Source organism: Puntigrus tetrazona, chromosome 13 (assembly GCF_018831695.1).
Source record: "Puntigrus tetrazona isolate hp1 chromosome 13, ASM1883169v1, whole genome shotgun sequence".
NCBI classification, from domain to species: domain Eukaryota; kingdom Metazoa; phylum Chordata; class Actinopteri; order Cypriniformes; family Cyprinidae; genus Puntigrus; species Puntigrus tetrazona.
In genome coordinates, this window is record NC_056711.1 from 1724970 (window position 1) to 1748481 (window position 23512).

Below are 23512 nucleotides of genomic sequence, written 5' to 3' on the forward strand. Positions count from 1 at the left end.
TGGCGTGACGCGTCGCGCTTCTAACGGCGAGTGCGCGTGAGTGGAACAAAGCGCCGCCTGTACTGGAGCGACGCACACTACCGAGGGCACTGATTTACTGCGCTCCACTTCCGCCGCGCGCCGCCTCCGGCGCACTACCCTACACAGACCGCTCTGTAGCGCGCGGGACCGCCTCACGTGATGCCGCGTGGCCTGTCAAGCTCTCCGAAATACAGTGTATTAAATAAATGCAGCACGCGTCCGGAACACCGCGCGCGCTCGACGCCTGCAGAGGGATGCACGCGGGCTCCAGGACCAGTGTATTAGTGCGCCATTGAGAACACGCCCACTGCTGCTCCCTTAGCAGGCGGCATCCTCGCTGTCTGGAGACTCGAGCAGATATATGACAAAGATAAAGATATCTGATAGTCTGACAGATGAACACAGAAAGAAAGAGACACGGCCCAACCAAAATAAAACATGCTTAGTTAAACTGTGCCAGAGCAAAATCATCTGGATGTCAGATAACTGTGTTGAATGTCTGCCAGCTGTTTCCTCTGAGAACACAGATAATACCAGATCAGCTCAAGCTGTGCTTCACAGAAAAACATCTTATTAGTAATTAGAGAACATTCAAAACTTCATGGGAACATAACACTGAACTTACAGAGTCATTTAACTACAGGCTCTTACTAGAGATTGAGTCAGGACTTGTGTTATATGCATGTAATTATGCATACTTCAATGTTATTATAATAGAAAGCACAAGTAATCTGACAAGGACACCTTAAAACATAGTGTTTACCAGAAAGTCTTCTGAAAACATCTTCCTGCCTCGAAGCCGTCAGAAGTTAACTCAACACATGACCGATAGTGACTAGTAAAGTCTTGTATAAACCTGCTTCTGTCACCCGTCTGTTTCCTTGGAAGCTCGTCTGCTCACTTCATTAAATTAGGGGAAAAAAATCTAGAAATTATTGGATGAGGCGAGGAGCTGCTTCATGGGGAGTAACTAATATTATAACTCAGATCTTAGTAGTAGTTTCACTAGTCACTGCAGAAAGTAATTAGTGATGGAGCAAGTCCACAGTTAGTACATTACAAAATGAACTCTTTCTATTCAGTAGATAAAGAAACAGTTAGCCACGTCTGTAACGAGAGAAGAGCTGAAACTGAAAGCTGTGTCTGAGAAACACTCAAGCACTCTTTCTACTGGGTTAAGGTGAAATCTTCATGGGATCTTGAAGAAAACAGTTTCGTGCTGAAAACACACTCCTTGGGGTTGACTGACTCGACGCCTGTGAAGGGAAGTCTTTAGTGAAGGGTCCTGGAGCAAACACTTCATTTCTGTTAAATAATCTTTTGAAACGGGCAGCTCCAGGATTGATCTTGAGCTCCGTCACGCCATCTTCTGGGGAGACAGCACACTCTCACGCTGCATTATGGGTAATCTCTAGCCATATACTGGTGTTGGTGTTTCGGACACTACTAAGAACGTCTGACCCGACTAATAGTGCTTTGTTTAAGGGTGCTGGGGGATTTCAGACAGGATGAATCAAAGGCACCTGCTTCAGAAAACCAGCACATCTAAACTAACAACAGCTTCAACAATCAGTTAAAAGGAAACCTGAGGTTTGCATGTGTTGTGAGCGGTGCACGAGGAACAGGACACAGCGGCGCCGTTCACCAACATTATACTGAACACAGGGCCCATGGCTACACCTTTTAGTTCTACTTTAGATGTTGGTGTCCTTAAGATTATATATATTTGTGATGTAAGTAACAAAAACCATCTCAATATGTTTTTACAGCTCCTTTCTCAGGAGCTCAGTCAAATACAGGTCGATTTTGGCCTAATTACTATTCATGATCGTCTCTTCTGATTGGCCCGTTCACGAGCAGCTCGGGTTGAACACTAGAGAACCAGTGGACTGGACAGAACGGACGTCAGAAAAAGCTCACACTTCTTCTCAGAAGAGGTTCAATAAAGTATCGTCTTTTATTGTTCTGGCGAGACTAAAGTTTTATAGCATCTCACGACTATATTTCATAAACAACGTCTGTGTGCAAAACAAGAAGCTGATGATTTCTATATAATCATGTGTTCTTGTTTATGCATCGCTGTGATCAGCTGGACTACTGACGAGTTGTAAAGTTACCCTGAAGAATAACGTGGCTGTAAAAACAGTCGCCTTTTGAAACTGAAATGTAAACATCTTCATCATGACGAGATAAAGACGAGGAGTTTGAGAGTCACCTCCTAGTAATCATTCTGATCCACTGAAAGGCCAGAGGAACTCCATGATTAAAAGACAGTAACTAGATTACAGTAGAACCTACATGAGAAGAGTCACGGTTTCCTTTGAGGAACTAGACATCTTAAAAAGATCGGCAGGCGTTGTGTGTTTCATGTTAAAGTTATTATGAAATGTAAAAGAAGTACGCATCAACCATTCACCATCAGTGACATTGTTAGTCACATGACCAAAACAAGGCGGGAAAGAAAAACATCTCACTTTAATGAACACAGTAAGGTCCACGTGAACTAATAGGTACTAAACCTGACCTAAATCTTATATTTCAGCTAACAATCTAGTCCCCTTTCACTAAAATTACTTTTAAATGTGTGATATTTTGAGTAGAATTGAGCTTTTGAAAACTCTTGTTCATACTTCAGTACAAAACTCTGAACTTAAGATCTTTTAAATGTTACAGTGATGTAAAATGTCTAAATTTAAATCAAAAGTAAAGTATTGGTGTGAAGTTGAGCTAAATGTTCAGTCACTCCACGCTCTTCATTCTAACAGGACTTGCTTTTCTTCAGAAGTAAAGAGGAAAACGCCATCATAAACTCTTCATATACAAATATAAAAGAAAAAACAAATCTGAATAACTGAGGCAATGAGACAACAAAAAAAGATTTTTATCCCTCTGAAATTCTGAATTAAAGAGTGACGACACCACATGAGGGCTGTTACACAACACTGCACTTCTTTCCTGTGTGCTGAAAACAAACCTGCGTCTGCTGAGAGCGTGTTACTCCATGACCGCCGGCGGTCTTCTGGTCTGGGCAGGAGTTCAGACCACAATACAGCACTGAGGGACTGGACCTGTGCGCCATCTTCTGGAGAGACCGGGAACTCATCCCACGCTTGATAACACACGCACACACACGCGCACACACACACACACACACACACACAGAGTATGGAGTGGTGTCTGGAGCCGAGGCTGGTGGAGGAATGAAGGACCTCTTCAATAAACACGTCACAAACACTGAACTAGCTCGTTTAATTGCAGGACCAAATTTAATCTGAAAATCGTAAAAAATATCAAATTCATACAAATGCTCTTCAACGGAGATGGCGCTAGTAGGAAAGTACAAAAACGAGGGGAACAGCAAAAACCGCTTTTGCTCTTGAGCGCAGCCGCCTGAAAGCTGGAGTCCGTGGTGATGCTCCTCTGGAGAGCCGCGGCTGACCTCACATCAGTCCTCAGCGGCGTCTTCACACCACACTCAAACATTTACTGCAATTTAATGTGTTTTAAAAACCAGCAGCCGCTTCTAGCCTGAACCCCAGACGCTGTCGGTCGAACGTGAGCCTGCGGCGAGGTGCCTGAGCTTCAGCTCTCAGCGGGATGAGCGAGGCTAGTCCTGCTAGCTCCCCATCGGCTCCCTGGAGCGGCTCTGCTTCTGCTGGGCCGGACGTGTGCTCGGACGCCTCTACGAGCTCAGACGAGGCCTCTTACGTGGAGACTGCTCCTCGTCAGCCTCCTCCTCCTCCTCCTCCTCCTCGTCTTCATCTTCATCGTCTGGGTAGTCCACGAGCCCCACCAGCCCCGTCTGCTGAGAGAACAACACACTCAAAGCAGCTCTGACACGCTCACACACTCAAGAAGAAGTCACAGGTCTGAGCGTCGTACCCGGGCCTGGCCTGGAGGAGGCGCCGCCGCTCTGCTGGAGGAGGTGGAGGGGGGAGGTTTGGAGCCATTGGTCGTGTTAGCCGCGGCCGCCGAGTGAGAGAAGGTGAACTTGAAGCTGCCGCTCGCCGTCCGCTTGGGCTGGTTCTCCTTGTCCTGACTCTCCTTCACTGAACACACACACACACACACACACAGGAAGTTACAGGACACTTACAGCAGGATAAACAACACTCAAGACTTCTTAAACACCATTAAACATCATTTAAGAAATGAACCGGATGAAACAACACATCAATATGGTGTTTAAATATCTTAGAACACTTCAGAAGTGCCTGAACTTTACCTTTAATTCATTTTACAATAAGAGCGCTGCTCTAAACAATAAATATGGAAACAGGTTGTACTTTTCAGATCACGTGTATAAAAAGTGATGTTGTTCCTCAATATTTTTGTCTTGTTTTCTAGTGAAGAAAGCTACAGATTCTTCTGGTAAGATATTTAATGAACAACCAAATGACAAAAGTGTTGTGAAATATGATCAAAGTGAAGCGAGTCAACAGAAAAGTCAACTAAATTTAAAGTTTTTGTTCTCCATTCAGATTGTTTGTTTTTTTTTTTTAAATCAGAAAACACCACTTAGCATCTTCACTGAAAACAAGACCAACATGCTGAGGAACATTCAACATGTCCTTCATCTTCTTGAAGAAGAGAGACTGCAGGTACCTTTCTCGCTCTCCATGAACTTCCCGTAGTCGCTCTTGCCCTTGTCCAGGCCTGCGTCAGGCACATCCTCCTCCTCCTCGTCTTCGTTCAGCCACATGTCCTCGTCGTCCTCGAAGGAGCGGGCGTCCCTGCGGTACCTGACAGACAGAGAGAGGATCGGGGCTCCGTCACACATCCTCGGTTTCTGCTGGGCTGCACATCAGTGCATCGTTCACACGGGCAGACGTGAGAACATCTCACCAGAAACACAGACAGAAGACTATCAACACGTCACAGCAGACGCTTACTGTCAGGGATATTTCAGACCGCCTACCTCTAACATTAGAAAATTAGATGTGTTGCCACTTGCTTCATGCACACATCTAGAAGACATGTTTGTATTTGAGTTTACACACGATTATGTCTGAAAGTATTACTGCACTGTGATGAGAGAGCATTTTCAGTAACATGGTTTGGATGTGACACCTTTGTGGATCAGTGTGTGTGTGTGTGTGTGTGTGTGTGTGTGTCTCAGCACCGGCTCAGTCCTCGGCTCTGGCGCTCCTTCTCCTGCTCGTAGCGGCCCTTCAGGCCCTTGAAGGTCTGCACGTACTCGATGGACTCCAGCGCCGTGTAGAAGTTATCCACGATGTGTGCGATCAGAGACTTGATGTCCTCCTGATGACAGCAGGGTTGGGCATTGAATCAATTCGATCAACTCGATTTTTAGTTTCAATTCCAAAGTGGTTAAACAAAAATGAAGCCAGTCATCTTTATTGTAGGACTCACCACTCGGATGAACTCAAAGAGCTCGATGATGGCCGAGTTCAGCAGGTTGTATCTGGTGCCGTTGTCCAGCAGGGCGTTGATGACCGGCTCGATCAGGTTTCCTTTGACGATGTAGCGGTTGTAATACTCATCCTTCAGGCCGATGATCCTCCTCATGAAGCGCAGCGCACCTGAACAACCACAACCAACCTGCATCACAAACTACACCACTTCCTACTGAAGATGCACTTAACCTTACTTATTCTGCTCAGAAGTTACCGCAGGTGTTCCCTTTTTTGTTTATTATTGCCTCTGGGACAATTTCATTTAGTTTTGTTTCCCAAGCAGACGACACCCAACTATATATGCTTTCTTTACTTCTGTCTGCTTAGATGAAATACTTCCGTTTTTTCCCCCCATTTTTAAAAACTACAAAAAGAATTTCAGTTTGAGTCCAATTGAGGACAATCTAGCAGCTTTTCTGTGTCTATTGATCAGTGTATAGTTGATAGGTTTGAGAGATGTTCTTGATGATACACATCTGTCTGAAGCTCACGTTGAACTGTATTTTGGTATAAGGTCTGTTAATGTTCGGGGCGAGGACACTCACAGAGCGCCAGGAAGGTGTGTTTGGAGTTCATGAGCGTCAGCACCCTCCTCAGCAGGTCTCTGGTCATGATGTAGTTCTTGATGTGGTACGCGTGATGCTCCACGCAGAAGGTCAGCAGCTCCAGGATCAGAGCCAGCAGCTGCGCCGTCTGGAAGTTATCTGACACACAGACGGGCTAGAGGTCACACAGGGGTCCGGATACCTTCAATAAATGTGCTTTTTACAAAGGAACCTGAGGAGCCCTAAACTCTTTTAAACTATCCTTGTAATCTAGACGTGCATCTTTATAAGGATCAGGAAAATCCACTGGCTTCATTGTGCTGTGTAGAAGAGCTTTTCTTTCTTCACCAGAGAGGAGGTGAACAACATCTCTATTATTCCATGCAGGGTTTCTCCTGGGATGAGGTCTGCTCACCTCAGGACACTTTGAAAACTTCAATTATAAATGTATTCTTAAAAATAAACCTTTGGCTGTTTTGTGTATTTAAACAAAGCCATGATACATTAATATAATTGATCTTTTAATGATCTTTGTACTAATGTAGTATGTTGTGTGACTATGCCTTAATGTATGGTTTCATTCTAGTAGTAGTACTAATCGGAGTATTACGTACATCTACTGAACAACACCACAGTGTCTGCGAGAGAAACCTCAGGGCTGTGATGATTAATCGATCTGGAGATCTCCTGGAGATCTCCTGAATGCGTGGCGAGTCTCTCTGGAATGGCTTCTGAGCGTATGTTTTAGCAGAAGATGGCGCTGTACTCTACACAGTGATGAAGAGTGTTTGTGGATTTAACCGAGGGTGCACTTTAACGAGCTAAGATTAACGTACAGCTGCTTCTAAAGCATCTACTGTTCAAAACTAAGCTCAGCTTCGACTCAGAATGGAAGTTATCAGAATGGATGTGTAAATGCTTCATGTTCCCAGTGCCAGACTTTATTCCAGTCCTGAGAGCAGACGGTACCTGGACACACGGGGTTGACTTTCGCCGCTCCCTCGGTCAGATCTGAAGACACACACACACACAGTGTTGATAAGTGTTCTCAGACGGCTGACTGCTGCAGAAGAGCAGGAGAGTGTCTCACCTCGGTCCTCCTCGGCCGTGTTGGCCAGCAGCGGAGCCGTCAGGACGTGCATACAGTACTTATAGAAGAAGGTCAGGAACTCGCTCTTCTCAGTTTTCTGTCCAAACACACACAAATGATTGAGGATGCTGTTCTGCTCATCCAGAGCTGACCGTGTGAACGAGAAGAAGTGTCAGAGCGGCTGAGATCAGGCTGTACTCACGCTGGCCGGGGCGAGCATGTTCTCGGGGTCGATGAGGGTCCTCAGGAGCCCCATCAGCTGCACTGCTCCGCCCAGCTCTGGGTCCGAGTCACAGATCATCTGCTTGATCACCACGTTAATCAGCAGCACGTCCTGAACACACACCAACCACATCAACATCCTGCTCTGGGCAAACATCTGAACGGCAGCCGAGCGGCACACACTCACGTCGTCGGCCTGCTGCGGCTCCTGCATGACGAACTCGCGCACCATCGACGGACTGAACTCCACCAGGTACGAGAAGATGTCTGTGGCCGCCGCCTTCACCTGGACGTCATCCATGCCCTTCAAAACAACAACAGAGCGGAGCTGACGACCAGCAGGAAAACACAGGACCTAAGCGTACACCGTCTTCCTGTGATAATAACCATACAGTCTGGTTGAGGACATATCTCTGTGTGACACGGAAGAAGGTGGACAGGTCGTCGAGGAGGATGAACATTTATTGACATGCGTGTGTGCTCAATGAAGCTCTCAACACCCTATTTTGGATAGAAACTGGAAGAATACTTTTCTCTAAAGAACAGGATTCCCCGAGCTGCCGCTCAGAAGGGATGTCCTCTACTCACCATCACGATCTCCAGCGCTGGTAGGATGCCCAGATTGGCCAGAGTTTTGAAGAAGGTGTCTCTGCTCTGTGGCTGCAGCGTTTGAGAGAAAGCACAGAACTCCTTGAAGAAGTTCACCTGCAGACATCGAGAGGACAGGTGTGAACCCTGGTGCGTGCGTGCGTGCGTGTGTGTGTGTGTGTGAGAGACGTACCAGCTCTCTCCTCTTGGTGTCTTCTGTAGATTCATCTGTGAGCTGAGCAAACACCTCGGTCAGGAACTTCTCATCCTCCTGACACACACACACACACACACACACACACACACACAAAGCGCAGGAGAACAGTCCTGACACTCCACCTCTCGTCACTCTTCTTCTAAAGCGAGATCTGTCAGTGTACGTGTCACTGGATGGGCATTAGTATAATTTAGCCGTTCACAAAGACCCGCCCTCCTTAGTTACTGTTGCCATGACTGACAAACAAAGCTGCTCTCACACTACACACACACGCGTGTTCTCATGTTTTCCCATGGATTTCTATGGAGACCGGCTGTAGATGTCAGGCAAGACGGTGGATAAAGGCGGCACATAATATACACACTCTGATTGGTCAGATTGCCTGTCAATCAAGCTCACTGTGAAGATCTCGTGTGTGTGTGTCTGGTGGTTCAGTAAGATAGTGATGCAGTTTTGTTTGTCCAGAGACACTAGCTAAAGATTTAAAATGTGACATTTAGATTTCAAGCAGACTGATTCATCATAAGACCCAGGGAGTGTTCACTTCTACACGCGGCTGTGTTCTCAATCATTTCTCTGCACCGTCCTGTAGATGCCACCCAAACAGCCTCAAGTTGCTTGTACCAAGTCTGTTTGGATTTATTAAATCTATTAAACATTTAAATTCCACAAAGAACTGCAGCATTTAGTCTGAAAAGGACTACCTTTTCCTTCATAATTTATCCTGAATGTTTTCTGCCCTGCTCCCAAACACCTGATTCAACTACCAGCAAGATTCAAAGATTCTGATTCAGAAATCCTCAATCACGGACGGCCCTAAATAAAACAACCTAATAATGACAGGCATAACTATACTGTATACACTTAAAAGCAGACGCTGTATAAACAGGCTGTGAAGCAATGTCAGTACAACTATCATGATACGATGAGTATTGAGAAACTCGTGCAGTGCTCTCATTTATCCCTTCTCCGTCTCGCTCGGTCACGCCGCTCACACACCTGCAGCATGCTGACGATGTCCACTTTGTTGTAGAAGATGAAGGAGGACAGCGTGGACAGGAAGTTGTCCTCGAAGACGGACTGCGTGGGCAGGATGATGTCCTGGATGTACTGCACGCGGTAGGTCTGGTGGATCTTCTGCCGCAGCTCCGAGTCGGTGATGGGGATGACCTCCCTGAAGCGGGCCGTCTTGGTGAGGAACTCGCGGTGCCTCTTGGGCTGCAGCAGCGCCGGCTCGTACTCCAGGCAGCCCACCACGTCCATGATGCAGTCGTCGGCGAACATCACCTCGAACAGCGTGGCCTTGTTGAGGAAGAGCAGGCCGCGCACGATTTGGTAGAGGTGCTGCAGGCCCTGGCGGTCGCCCGCCTCCTCGCTCGCCCGGAACAGCAGCAGCAGCTTCCTGATGTAGCCCGAGGTCAGCAGAGCGAGCGCCAGCTTCTCCCGCCGGACGGGCGAGGGCAGCACGGAGGTCACCAGCTCGGCCAGCTCCTCCAGACGCTCCGGCTCACAGAGCGGCAGCTCCAGCAGGTGACCCGGCTCCGGCTCCTCCAGACGCTCCTCCTCAGACTCGTCCACGGGGTCCTGAGTGATCTCCACCGACGGGTCTTTACCCTGCACCTGCACACACACACACACACACACACACACACACACACACACACACACACACTCTTATGTGACTCATGTTGTTGTGAGTTTGTGTCGTCAATGATTAGACAACACGCGTCATTTCATCAGACTTGTAAAGCGAATCATTTAGAAATCTACACAGACACGGGAGAACACGTCGTTATCTGTTCCTCACGGTTTCAAAATAAAAGCTCAAAGCGTTCACTCGATGTCCACACAGTCAACATCACGCGCCGCAAAGAAGCGGCCAAATATTCAACATTAAGTGGACATTTGAATTGTCGTCTGTTATAATGTTTAATGTGCATTAACTCTACTTATATTACGTGTTTCAATAAAAACACGATTATTTGCTTTTTAAAAGATATAACCACACGATGGGTGCATACTGTGCTGTTAATTCTAGAATAATTCTAGAGATTTCTCAAAGACCAGAGTGATGGCGAGCGAAGGGCCACACGTCACCCACCTGACAGATCTTCTCCCAGATCTCATCACAGCCTGCTTTCTCCTGGAAACTCAGGGCCAGGTCATAGTTCTCTGCTTCAGACCAGACGATGAGCGTGTCCTGAGACGACAAACCACACACACACAGAAACACCACACACACAGACACACACCACACAGACACACACACACACACACACACACACACACACACACAGACACACACACACACACACACACACACACAGACAGACACACCACACACAGACGCAGTCATTAGAAGTCGGTAGAAACATGGGCATGGGTCAAAATTATACATTTTTCTTATATGCCAAAAATCTGTAGGATATTAAGTTAAGATTTTCTTCCATGCAGATATCTACCTTAAAACCTAACGTGTGATTAGTAATATTCGCTTCACTTGGACAACTTTAAATGAGATCTCCTCAAAGTTTGACTGTTTTCACCCTCAGACTCCAGATTCTCAACTAGTTGTATCTCAGACAAATCCTAACAAAGCAGACATCGATGGAAAGATGATTTATTGTGAACTACTAATCCTTATCCGAGCTGGACTTCAACGGCGCCCTGTCTTCAGGTGAACCCGAGTGTTTCTTGTCGTCCTTCATCATTAACGCCTTGTTTTCGTCGCGCTGTGTCGATCTGAGATGATGCTCAGGACTCACCTGCTGCTTCTGATACGCGGTGTCGGGGTTGATCTTGGACTCCAGCAGCAGAGAGCCTACAGAACACACACACACACACACACACACACACACACACTCGATGAGACGAGCTCCGCGACAGGACAGCACGAGTTCCCACAGACGCGTCTCTTACCGTCCGCCTCGCCGGTGACCGTGAGCGAGTCCGGCTCCGAGCAGCACACATGGCCGGTGCCCCGGTCCTCCCACTGCCGCTCCTCGTTCAGCGTGTACACCTTCACCCGCCGCCGGGTGTCGCTCATCTTTCCCGCACGAACCGAACCGAACCGAACCAGCAGTAACTTAGCAGTCCTAACGCATAGCTAGCGCACGAAGCTAGCACTGCCTCGCCTCATCCTAACCCGCGCTAATCCACACTAAACGAGCCGGAGCCTGGTCCGCTTTGATCGGACCCTCGGAAACACAAGAGTTTGTATCACAACACTAACGTTAAACCTAAACCTGAACCCGACGCTACCTCCTATCGGTCATCTTACACCCAGAGAAGCAGTTAATTAAGCCCAGAACGAGCGGATCCGAGCAGCATGATCCTCGGGGTCTCGTCGTTTCTCAGATTAGCACGCCACGACTAGAGTGTTTACGCGAATGTTCGTCTATCCGCCGATCGCCGCCATCTTGTGTGTCTTTCACTGCATCAGCGCTGCTCTGATGGCGCGGGGTTTCCGCGCACGGGCTACGGCGGCCGCGCCGGGACAGCGCCGTTACCATAGTTACCGCGAAGCGACGCTGGCGGACAGACTTTCCGGATTAAACTTCACCTGAACATTAGAATTAGTTCACAAAAAAACCCCACAGGAACCAGCAGTGCTGGGAAGATTACTTTAGAAATGTAATAGATTCGTTTCCCCGTTTAAAATGTAAGAAGTGTAACTCTTTCAGTTACTTTAGAAAAGTAACGCAACTGATTACATTTGATTACTTTTGTAAATTTCTAATGAAATGAAAACAGGTAAAGCAGAGCTAACTGACTGCATAAAGCAACACTTCATCACTTGATTAAGATGATAAAAATCAACTTTTATAGCACACCCACCACAAAATCAGACTTTAGCGGCTCTTTAAGATCATTCTGAGGTTGATTTAAGTCATAGGAAGAATCTACGACAGCTTTTTAAAATCAATTCTTTGCAAAGTTATGAACATCTAACACCCTGCTAAAAAACAGAGAAATTCTAATGGTTTCCATTAAAATACCATTATGAACCATTAACTTCTCTCAGTAAAACCATTATAAAGACCCTTCTCCAGTAGGATTGAACTTCTTTAACAGGATCCCTCAGATACCAGCAGACTGCAGGAAAACCAATACCATTCCCATCATAACCAGTAAATACACAGCACTTTCTGTTGTTTGTGTAGGGTTTTACTGTTTCTACTTAAAAGTACAATAAAGAAATAAGCATGTCCTAAACTCTGAGCAGTGAAGACAATTTATGAATGAAATCAATTAAACACGTCTGTGGCTGAAACATGAATGATAATATACCACCCTTGTAATCTTTAACAGTATCTTAACTGTAATTACACTTTCCCCTCAGTGACGGACAGATGTTGTCGTTACGTTCCTAACACTGGCAGCATGTTTTATAATCACTGTTAATATAAATATGTGCTTTCACACACCATGGTTAACTTGTGCTTCCTGTAGTTTTTTGGTTTTATTTGTTCTAAAACCGTGGGTAATTTTATAAGGGAAACCCAGATAGTATTTTACTGTAGTACTGCTATAGAGGAAACATCTCGTATTTATTATACTGTACTTTTAAGAGAGACTGTACTGTAATCATGTACATGATAGATGCTTCTGCACGGTTCACTTAACGTTACGTCTGATTCAGATTATTTTTTAATATAAAAATTGTTTTCGCAAACAGCTCACAAACAGGATAATTCAACAACAAAATCCCATGATGCTTTGCAAAGAAGAGTTTCCATCCATTCTTAAACTATTTTGCAGCAAACCGAAGAGGTGTCGGTGAAAGTGTAATTTAATGAAATCAACTCCAGGAGGCTCTTCTCATGATTTAAAGGCTTCAGACACCGGAGATGTTCTCAGGCCCGTGTTTGTGTCTCGCTTCGAGAGAGAAGAACGTCCACCTGAGAAAGCGGCCGTTCCCGGACAGCTGAAGGGTCACCTCCACACCGAGCCGAGGCCGTGAAGGAGCTCTAGGAGTCCGGGCTCGGTTCTCCGGTCGCTCCCACCGAGATGCTGTGTCTGTCGCTCAGAGTCCTGACCAGCGCCGCCGCCGGAGACTGCAGCACCTTACGAGACAGCCTCATCCTGCCGTCCGTCGGGTCCCGGCCGAAATACTTGACCTGAGAGAACAACACACAGGTGAAGAGAGCGGCCGAGGTCAGAGGTCAGAGGTCAGAGGAGGTTCACACCGCACCTGGATCTGCTGGCCCAGCTCCAGTCCCAGAGCGCTCGGGTGCTTGATCTGAAACACACACACAGTTCAGAGCAGAGCGGGGTCGGAGGTCAGAGGTCAGAGGTCAGGAGCTGGAGTGCTCACCCGCTTGTGGTCCAGCTGAGAGTTGTGTAGCAGCACGGGGCTCATGTTGGGATAGAGCTTGACCATCACACCGATGTCCCTGAAACACACTCCTCCGGTCAGAACAGCTCTTTTAAATACTACATTAAAGGAAAACCAAAGTCTAGCACACTGAAGATGGTCAGAGATTAAATGAGAACAAGAAACTAGTTACAAGCCACACACTGTATGAAGTATTCTTCACTGTGAGGTGATCAAGTACAGAAGTACTCTCTGTTTTTCTTGAGAAAGCGCTGTAAGCATGTTTTGTTTCTGATGAGTGACGGCAGCTCATTTACAGATACATGTTTTCTTTCTCAGCTGTTCGCTCTTAAGACTTAAGACTGTTTATGAGGATACTTGCAAGGATATTTTGACACATACAGGTGTGTGTATTTAACTCAAAGCCTCTATAAAGCGGCAAAAATAACTCAAGGCTCCTGTGTAGCATCTTCACGTGTGATTATGAGTCCTCTTTCAGCGCTGATTCGGTCCAGTTCCTGGTTTATATGTCTCATTAAGTCCATGTCTGTACTTTCTGTACTGGACGCTCATTTACAAACTACTTGTTTTCTTAAAAAAAAGAAACCAGTTGATTGTGGTGACCTCCACCTGATCTCTGTGACCGTGGCTGTGTAGACGGCTCCGAACTCCAGCTGCTGCTCCTGCTGCAGAACACACACAAGAGTCAGAGTCGGTCCCCCCTTCATCACACCTGATCATCAGCACACCTACGTCATCCCTGCAGATCCCACGGATCAGCTCCTGCACCTCGCTCATGGCCCCGGGGCTCGGAGCAAACACGGAGAACGTCTCCTCATCCACCTGAGAGATAGTCACACCTACCAGAGAAGAAGAAGAGCTACATCAGAGAGGGAGAGGGAGAGAGAGACACAGAGACAGACACAGACACACACACACACACACACACACACACACACACACACACAGACACACACACACACACACACACACACACACACACACACACAGACACAGACAGACAGACACACACACACACACACACACAGACACACACACACAGACAGACACACACACACACACACACAGACAGACACACACACACACACACACACACACACACAGACACACAGACAGACACACACACACAGACACACACACACACACACACACACACACAGACACACACACACACACACACACACACACACACACACACACACACACACACACACACACACACACACACACACACAGACACACACACACACACACACACACACAGACACACACACACAGACACACACACAGACACACACACACAGACACACACACACACACACACACCTGTCTCAGCCTGCAGTCTGCGCAGATTGAATCCTCCTGGACCCACAAACAGAGCTCTCCTGGACAGAGGCACTTTGACGTTCTCTGTGGAAAGGAGCTGAGGTCAGGATCAGAGTGATAAACCAGAAAGTACACGAGGAGGAAGTCATCATACCGACGAGCGGGCCGTTCTCCTTCCTGGAGCTCCTGGGTTGGGAGATGACCTTATTCATGATGCCTAAAATCTCTCGTTTGGCCACTGAAAGGAAGCGCAGCACACGTCAGTCACGTCACACACTGGTGGAGCAGGTCAGGTGACGCTCGGGGAGGGAGGAGTACCTGTGGCCTGCTGGATGGCCTCCATCACGATCTTCAGAGGAAGTCCTGGGATCTTAACGTCCGCCTGCGGGAGAAGCCATCGGTGAACACACACACTCACACACTCACACAGCAGACGAGACGTCGAAACACAGTGTGTGTGTGTGTGTGTGTTACCTGCAGAGCCGTGATCCCTTTACTGCTGCCCGCCATCTTGAAGTCCATGTCTCCGTTGTAGTCCTCTATGCCCTGACCAGAGAGCAGAGGGATGAGCGCACGGCTCCGCTAGCACTCAGGAAAGAGACGCTGGAGCACCTACCAGAATATCGGTCAGCAGCCGGTAGTCCTGGATCTCTGACGCTTTCTCGGGGTTGGCTTTAGATACGAGGCCGATGGCGACTCCAGCTACAGCGCTGGAGATGGGCACACCTGCACACACACACACCTGCTCAGGTACACTGACCCGAGAGCGCATCCCACACCGAGTCAGAGGTCAGCCGAGAAGAGATGCTCTCGGGGACACGCATGAAAGTCAGTTATTTGGGTTATAGTTTTAAAACTAGAAATATTTTTGTTGCAAAAACCCATCGATCTGCTTGAGAGAGGTGATAACCCCCTGAAGGTGTAGAGGTTCGTTTCAGGAAGGATAGATCTGATTTACGGACCTTTGAAATCATGGCCGCTATTGAAAGAGCCAGGATACATTTTTAAATACACATTTGTACGCACTAATGCTCTTGATAGCCCCTCTTTGTTTTGTGGTAAGATCACACGTCTGCTCTCTCCGTCCCCCAGTCCTCTAGCGTCTCGGTCTCTCAGGGTGTTCCTCAGGGATCTGTTCTAGGGTCTTTACTCTTCATCGTCACACGCTTTCTTTAGGTAACATTATCTGTCATCATAGCTTTACCTTCCTGTATGATGTAAACTCTCTCCTTCCCATCAGCTCTAAACGTGTGGGTGACTTCTCTCTTTCCTACCTCACGTCTTCACTCACTAAATCCACTTTCACCTCCTTTATATTGCTTGTTTACAGCCCTTCTTAAATATCAGTGATGCTGAGGCACTTGATCATGCCTTTGTTACTTCCCAACTTCTCTACGGTCTACCAAACACAACACTAAAGAAGCTACAAAATATCTCACTTCTTCAAAGAAATCTTCTCACACTACTCCCATCCCACTCAACCTACCTGTCTATTAATATATTCAATACAAGACACCCCTCATCACTTTCAAAGCACTTCATGTCTCACCCGTCTGTGTCTGCTCTCGCTCACACACTTCAGATACTGCTCTACTGTTAATTCCTCGCCACAGGTTAGCACCAGTTTGGTGTCTTTACCCCTCTGCCTCAACACATTTGTATTATTTCTGCATTACAAGCTTTTCAAAAGCAGATTACTGTAAGGCTGTAACTAAATGAGGTAATTAACTGGCAGGGCAGTCATATGACGGTACCTGCGTCCATGAGCGCTAGACTGCCGCCACACACCGAGGCCATCGAGGACGAGCCTGAGGACACAGAACAGAGACAGAGCATGAGCTCAGGACCGGCGTCCTCAGACGCTGAGAGCAGTGACAGACGCACCGTTGGACTCCAGCACCTCAGACGTGACGCGGATGGTGAAGGGGAAATCTGGAGGAACGACGGGCCTCAGCGCCTTCTCTGCCAGCGCTCCTGAACACACACACACGCACACACACACACACACACACACACACACACACACACGCGCGCATGAGACTCGGAGGGAAGCAGCCGGGCGTCTTACAGAGGAAGCACACTCACCGTGACCCAGCTCCCGCCGGTTCATTCCTCCCACTCTCCCGATCTCGTTGGTGGCATACGGAGGAAACTGAAAGAAGCGCTCAGTGAATGAAGCAGAACTGTTGAGTCTGAGCTAAACACACAGAGAAAAGCCTCACTCACTTCATAGTGCAGCATAAAGTTCTTGTCCTTGACTCCACTGGAAGAAAACAAACGTCACATCAGTCAAACCTTCACTAGCCACAGCTATAATGACTATTTAATATTAACTTATAAACATGACTGGGACAGACATATTAACTGCATTACATATTAATGGTACTATGTATATAGCCTACTATATAAGCTTATTTGAATGTTTGTGTATGTTGTGTTACTCTGTAATGATGTTCTAGTTGAGGGCATGTGTACTGTACAGGTATAGGGCCCAAACATAACCTCAAGCCCAGGGGCCCTGGGTCCCCCAAGTCCTGTCCTACTTAACTACATCAACATGAACTAAACAGCAAACTAACGATTACGTGTGTTAGAATAACAGAGCAGGAATGACAGATCTCTGATTGCTCAGAGTGAATGAGTTTCTGACCTGAGCGCGGTGGTTATCACGTCTGTCTTCATGCTGGACTCCAGAGAGTCGAACGTGACGGAGCACAGCACCTGCGCGCACACACACACACACACACACACACACAAGACAGCGGTCTCATGAAGCATCCCCAGCTCCACCAGAACGCTCTCAGAGAGCATGTGCTGACCTGTGTCTGACCCCTCTGGAAGAGAGCCGAGCCGTGGAGGGGCTTGAAGATGTCCACCTCGCAGGAGATGTTGCGTAGAGACGTCAGATCTCGTCCGTCACACCTGTCACATGACACACCAGACACATGAACACACTAGTGCTGTCCAATCTTCTGGCACTTGACCTTGATCTGCTGATAGACACGGCTCTCAAACACCCGTGTGTTTCTGTCAGGGTTGCCAGGTCCCAGAAATAATTCCAACCCAAAGCTTACTCAAAAACATGCCCAAAAAGAATAAAAACTAGTCCAGTGTTTGCCCTGTACAGTCACAGGTGGCAGCTTAATTTAATTATCTTGGTTTAATTATATACTATTACATGTTCTGAATCTTGTTCATAGGTAATATGAAATCACTCGCACTTCTTAAGTTGCCAGCTACACTTTCCAAGTATTATACACACTATCTTTATTTTTATTTGATAGACTTCATGAAGTATACACATTATAAAAACAGCCCAAGCGTGCAGGAGCAGCGCGGCCCGGGCTGTGAAGAGATGAAGACTGCAGCCAATCACAGACGTATCTGACAGAACTTCTTAACACGTCGGTGTTTGACAGCACTAGAACACAAGCGTGGATTACCGCCTGTATTCATTGAGGACCAGGTTCCTGAAGACCTCTCTGGAGACGCTGCTGAAGGCCTCCACCACCTCGAACGGCTCCGACAGCGGGAACCTCTCTAGAGACGTCAGACAGCACCAGCGTTACACACAGAAAACACAGTCAGAACCGGCTGATGAACACACACACCTCTGATGTGCTCCTCCGTCTCCAGACGGATCTTATTGACCGCTTCGTCTCGGGACACCTGGAAAAACACACACACTTAAATCTACAGGGGTTTTTTCGTCATCAGATTTGAAGAAATGCGTCTCTGCATCAGCGTCTCAGTAATGGATGTGAATGGGTGCCGTCAGAATGAGAGTCCAAACAGCTGATAAAACATCATCTTAATAATCCACAGCATCTGGAGAAGACAGAAGATCAAACTAATCCAGCACAGAGAGGTTTTTAACTCAAATACAAGTTTATAATCCATAAAAGCTTCAGTGAAGTAGTCCTCCCACATCAAATTCCAGCCTTGTGTTTGTTTAGAGCTGTTTTGTAAACGCTGCTTGATCTTTCACTGGAAGAAGAGATATAATGGACTCTATTTGAGTTAAAAACGTCTCAGTTCTGGATTAGTTTGATCTTCTGTCTTCTCCAGATGCTGACCGATGGAGTGCTGTGGATTATTAAGATGATGTTTTATCTGGTTCTGACGGCACCCATTCACTGAAGAGCATCCACTGCTGAGACGTTTCTCTGATGAAGAGACACACTCCTCCTGATTTCAGGTGATCTTTGGCTCAGCTGTTCCTGTAACACTTCATGAGATCAGACACAGAGTGTGATGGACACGCACCTTGTCGTGTGTGAAGTCTGTGAATACAGCGTAGATCTTATCAGACGCCAGCCTGAGGACAAAACAGCGTTCTTACACAGAGAAGCCATGAGGAACAAACAGAGAACAGAAGAGCACAGGATTAGGAGCCGCTGTGTGTTGTGTGCTGGCTCTCACTGTCGAGTGTACTCCAGCATCTCCGGAGCGGCCGTGAAGAGTCTGGCAGGAGTGCGTTTGCTGATCTTCATCTCTCGGCTCAGCTGCTGGATCACCTGGATGATCTGCTGCGTGTGTTTGATGCCGAGCTTCACCGCGTGACTGAAGTCCTGCTGCAGGACGTTCTCCGCCGCCGCCTCCATCATCACTACACACACACACACACAGGGAGTCAGAGCAGGGCATGATGGGTAACGCTGAACGCTGCTCAGCTCGCACTCACCCACGTGGCTGGAGGGGGCTCCGGCGATCACCAGGTTGAGCTTGCTGCTGCTCATCTCCGAGCGTGTGGGGTTGAGGAGGAACTCCCCGTCCACGAGGCCGACGCGCACCGCTCCTGAAACACAGCCAGCGTCACACACACACACACACACACACACTCGCTGCAGCAGTGAGAGTGTGACGCTGCACTCACCGATGGGGCCGTTCCAGGGGATATCCGACAGAGCCAGAGCCGCAGACGCTGAGGAATAAGTGACAGGATCACACTCTTGCAGTTTACAACTCTACAAATCACCTGCTTCTAGCGTCTGATCACGGCTGCAGCTCTCTATTTAGTGCTACCTTCAACTCTATCAACCACAACATTCTTTAACTAGAAACAGACTAGAAAACTGTGTTGGCTTTATTGGAAGTGCCTTAGCATGGTTCAAGTCAGACTCTTCTGGTAAAATATCAATTCATAGCAGTGAATGAATATATTATATCACTCACAAGTGAAATATGGAGTTCCTCAAGGCTCAGTACTAGGACTATTACTTTTCATGCTTTACATGTTCTCTTTAGGAGATATGATGTTAGCTTTTTTATGCTGGTGATACTCAGCTCTATGTCAAAGGCAGAAAGGTTAATGTTCTGTCAACACTTCACTGGCTCCCTGTCAAACATCAGATAGATTTAAAATCTATGAATGGTTTATCTCCTCAATACTTGAGCGAGCTCTTATCACATTATAGTCCTGCACGTCCGCTGCGTTCTCAAAACTCTTATCATTTAATAATAATAATATCTAGAATATCAAAATCAACTGCGGGCGGCAGATCCTTTTCCTATCTAGCACCTAAACTCTGGAACAATCTCCCTAACTCTGTTCAGGAGGCAGACACACTCTGCCAGTATCTTTTTAACCTAGTCTACACATAACACTATTATTAACTACATTATTCTAAATAATAAATGCACTTTCCATAACACCAGATGTGCTTGTTCTGGCTTTAATTGAAAATTGAGTGTTCACTATTCCCTTTCTGCACGGACACACCATTTCTAATACTGTAAAGCTGGTTTGACACAATCTGTTTTGTTAAGAGTGCTATATAAATAAAAGTGCAGAGCTGCTCATACCTCCATTGATGGCCAGGACGTCAGGGTCATTGACTCCGTCAGCAGCCAGGATATTACACAGCACCTTCAGCACAAACACAGTTCAAATAAGATCTATCTGAGAATATAAATAAGGAAATCTATTCAGTGATTGGTCCACGCCTGTCCTTAACCAAAATCTGTTTGTGGCATGAAAAGTGTTAGAAATCATCTAACGCGTAAAATGTAGTCCTACACTTTGCTTAAATTATGACGTGAGACGACTGGAAAACTGACTTTAAGCAGCATTCAGACAAGACTCTTTTTACTCTTCATTCTTAGCAGTGTTCTTGAGAGTAATTCTCAGAGGCTTGATAAACATGAGCCTCACGGGAAACTAGAGCACTGATGAGAGATCACAGGAGAAACACACCTGTGTGTCGTAGAAGTATCCTGCGGGAAACAGCGGCCTGATTGAGCGATCTGCACACACACACACACACACACACACACAGATACACACAGACAGAAGCACATTACTAACATACAAGAGAGGGAATGAGTGTGTGTGTGTGTGTGTGTGTGTGTATGTGTGTGAGTGAGTGTGAGTGTGAGTGTGTGTGAGTGTGTGAGTGTGTGTGTGTGTGTGTGTGTGTGTGTGTGTGTGTGTGTGTGTGTGAGTGTGTGTCAGACCTATGAGCCGGCTGGTCAGGATCTCAGAGTCAGTGGTGCCCAGTTCTCTTCTCAGGTAGTTGGTGGGGATTCGTCCTGCAGCTGCTGCCTTCTGCCTGTAATCCACCTGAAAACAGAGAGAGAGAGATCACACTGTAAACTTAAATAAAACACACACACAGACAAACAAGAAGACCGGTCACTCACCACGAGCGGCATGAACTGAGCGGTGGCCGGTTTAGTCTTACTGACCGCGGTCACCATCACTGACGTCTCACCCAGCTGAAACACACACACACACACACACACACACACACACACACACACACACCCCCGGTGATCAGAAGTTCACTCCACTCCACACCCACTCTCTCTCTCTCTCACACACACACTCTCACACACACTCTCTCTCTCTCTCTCTCTCTCTCTCTCTCACACACACTCTCTCTCTCACACACACACACACACTCTCTCTCTCTCTCTCACACTCTCTCTCACACACACACACACTCACCCTCACCACCGCACAGCCATCAGCGAAGCGGGCTAGTTTCCCTGTGGAGATCTCCATCCTCCTGCACAAACAGTAACACACACCTTCACACAGTGAGGTAACACCACGCTACTGACGTACTGCCCTAGCGGCTCTGTCATCATCATCCTCATCCTCCTCCTCCTCCTCCTCCTCAGTGTGTGAGTCTCGGCGCTCTTCAGCTCTGAATGTCCTGTGAGTTCCTGACTGAGGAAGAGTCTCTCACCTGTCCGCTAAACTCACTGCCACTGTCCGCTCGTGAAAGCTTCTGACAGCCACGAGCCGAGCCCAGCCGAGCCGAGCCTTCATCCCACCCCTCATCATCATCACGAGCCTCATCCTAACACACCGCGAACATCACGACACACTCACACACACATGCGAAGGCCACCGGGCCGCCATGACAGTTCGCGAGCGCAGCTACAGCAAGAGCACGTCACAGCGCCGCGTTTCAAAATAAAAGTCGGATTTACGGTACACTAGCAATAAAATATTACAGTTATATAAAATACAGTATCAATTATTGAGATTAATTCATTAAAATTCACATAATGTGCTTGTTTAAAGTATTATTAAAGATAGTAGTTAGATGTTTTTATAATAAATATTAAACAGCAGAGAGCATCTGTAAAACATTAACTCTTGATCTATATTTAGAAAACTGAGGCATAATGATATTGGAATATAATAGCATCCAGAAAGGTGTAGGCTGAGGTAAATAATTTCTAAAACAGAAGCTCTATGTAATTTTATGCAGGCTACTCTTGAGGACCTGCTTTGGACCGGCTCTGGATTCATCACAGTTTTACCTTCCTCTTCAAAAACTCAAAAAATTGCAAGTGGAACAAGTCCAGTCCTGTATCAGGTCTCCCGGTTCTGTTCTAACACTATTACAGGCAGTGTAAGAGAACTGAAGGGGTTTGCTTCACAAGAGGGCACTGTGTTCCTGGAGATGGCTTGTGCTTTGGTTCAGTCCTGTACAGTTTGCTTGGTTGGGACATTTTCAGTTCTGTTGGGTGTATCGTTTGTCTTGATTTTTTTTTCAACAAAAAAGCCATAAGATTCATTGCTTTGTATTTTGTTAAACCATCTCGTGCTCAATCGTGTCAAGAATGTGCAAGGGTGCCAATATTTATCCCTCTATTGCAAATCATACTCCCCTGCCATCAGTCCCGACGCCGTATATATACTGACCAAACTATAGAGTTTAAAGTGCTTTATAAACAAGACAAGACAAGCAGTTACAGTGCTGATCTTCAAACAGCAGTTCATCATGCTGAAACAGCAGAACTGAAGCTCCTTCTCTCCTCCTGTGCTCAGCTGTCTGAACATGATCTCCAATCTCTGGTTCACCTCAGTAGTCAACAAAAAACAACAGTCACGGCAAAACACCCGGCTTGCGCTTCCAGATCATTCCTGCGTGAATGCACATGTAGACACCTGTAGAAGTTACAGACTGCTTTTAAATCACAAGAGAAGCTATGTATTTTGTGTACAGGTCTAGCAGTGTTAATTTAAACACTTGAGCTATTCATTCTATCATAGAGAACTACGGGTGGAGATGAAGGTTTGGGCTTTAGAGGACGACGACATGGCGACAAATTTACTAACAGCCTCTTTTGTGTTAAAAACTACTCTCAGGATTTACATTAACGTCATTTTTTAAAAATCCAAAGTGAAAAATTAGTGTTGAAAAGCACTTATTTAACCACATATTGTCCAATTTTGATTATCTGGGAGTCAGCAATGACAGTCAGCTGGGGTTAAAGCATGTTTCTTCA

The 23512-nt window shown here is 46.7% G+C and overlaps 3 protein-coding genes across 7 annotated transcripts in view; all 3 read right to left on the reverse strand.

Annotated features, from left to right (window-relative positions):
* Positions 1-337, reverse strand: part of ccdc88ab (coiled-coil domain containing 88Ab) — a 32883-nt gene extending 32546 nt beyond the window's left edge. Inside the window, exon 1 of the mRNA XM_043255815.1 lies at positions 1-337. This exon is cut by the window's left edge and continues 260 nt beyond it. The gene's annotated coding sequence lies outside the window, so the exon portion shown is untranslated.
* Positions 338-3253: 2916 nt separating this feature from the next.
* Positions 3254-11564, reverse strand: ppp4r3b (protein phosphatase 4, regulatory subunit 3B). Of its 3 annotated transcripts, none has more exons than XM_043255148.1 (16): positions 11020-11561; positions 10866-10921; positions 10202-10300; positions 9100-9720; positions 8077-8154; positions 7884-8000; positions 7483-7599; positions 7276-7407; positions 7074-7170; positions 6953-6994; positions 5984-6142; positions 5395-5564; positions 5144-5283; positions 4627-4763; positions 3904-4070; positions 3254-3826 (listed from the first exon to the last, which is right to left on the reverse strand). In XM_043255148.1, the coding sequence occupies exons 1-16, from the start codon at positions 11144-11146 to the stop codon at positions 3704-3706; spliced, it is 2382 nt and encodes a 793-aa protein (XP_043111083.1). In that variant the 5' UTR covers positions 11147-11561; the 3' UTR covers positions 3254-3703. The 3 variants fall into 3 exon arrangements, with proteins under 3 accessions (XP_043111083.1, XP_043111084.1, XP_043111082.1); XM_043255149.1 differs by having other exon boundaries at positions 3254-3823; positions 11020-11560; XM_043255147.1 differs by having other exon boundaries at positions 7276-7599; positions 11020-11564.
* Positions 11565-12249: 685 nt separating this feature from the next.
* Positions 12250-22158, reverse strand: LOC122356447 (polyribonucleotide nucleotidyltransferase 1, mitochondrial). Of its 3 annotated transcripts, none has more exons than XM_043255171.1 (28): positions 21958-22158; positions 21714-21774; positions 21407-21481; positions 21221-21326; positions 20961-21010; positions 20570-20633; positions 19641-19688; positions 19449-19562; positions 19187-19373; positions 19031-19082; positions 18376-18433; positions 18208-18304; positions 17584-17686; positions 17415-17485; positions 16991-17027; positions 16850-16916; positions 16649-16738; positions 16519-16572; positions 15381-15490; positions 15239-15310; positions 15083-15146; positions 14919-15002; positions 14765-14848; positions 14171-14277; positions 14048-14100; positions 13418-13496; positions 13295-13342; positions 12250-13220 (listed from the first exon to the last, which is right to left on the reverse strand). In XM_043255171.1, exons 1-28 carry the CDS (start codon positions 22068-22070, stop codon positions 13071-13073), a joined length of 2298 nt encoding a protein of 765 aa, XP_043111106.1. In that variant the 5' UTR covers positions 22071-22158; the 3' UTR covers positions 12250-13070. The 3 variants fall into 3 exon arrangements, with proteins under 3 accessions (XP_043111106.1, XP_043111104.1, XP_043111107.1); XM_043255169.1 differs by having other exon boundaries at positions 14048-14103; positions 21958-22157; XM_043255172.1 differs by lacking the exon at positions 16649-16738 and having other exon boundaries at positions 14048-14103.
* Between the last annotated feature and the right edge of the window lie 1354 nt (positions 22159-23512).

Coding starts and splice junctions, on each gene's coding strand:
- ppp4r3b (XM_043255147.1), bottom strand. CDS start 11,146: ATGAGCGACACCCGGCGGCGGGTGAAGGTGTACACGCTGAACGAGGAG. Junction 7,600..7,883: donor CAGCGCTGGAGATCGTGATG/GTGAGTAGAGGA, acceptor GTTGTTTTGAAG/GGCATGGATGACGTCCAGGT. Junction 5,284..5,394: donor TCTTTGAGTTCATCCGAGTG/GTGAGTCCTACA, acceptor TGCTGTCATCAG/GAGGACATCAAGTCTCTGAT.
- LOC122356447 (XM_043255169.1), bottom strand. CDS start 22,070: ATGAGGCTCGTGATGATGATGAGGGGTGGGATGAAGGCTCGGCTCGGC. Junction 21,327..21,406: donor CTCAGTTCATGCCGCTCGTG/GTGAGTGACCGG, acceptor CTCTGTTTTCAG/GTGGATTACAGGCAGAAGGC. Junction 19,563..19,640: donor CCCCTGGAACGGCCCCATCG/GTGAGTGCAGCG, acceptor GCTGTGTTTCAG/GAGCGGTGCGCGTCGGCCTC.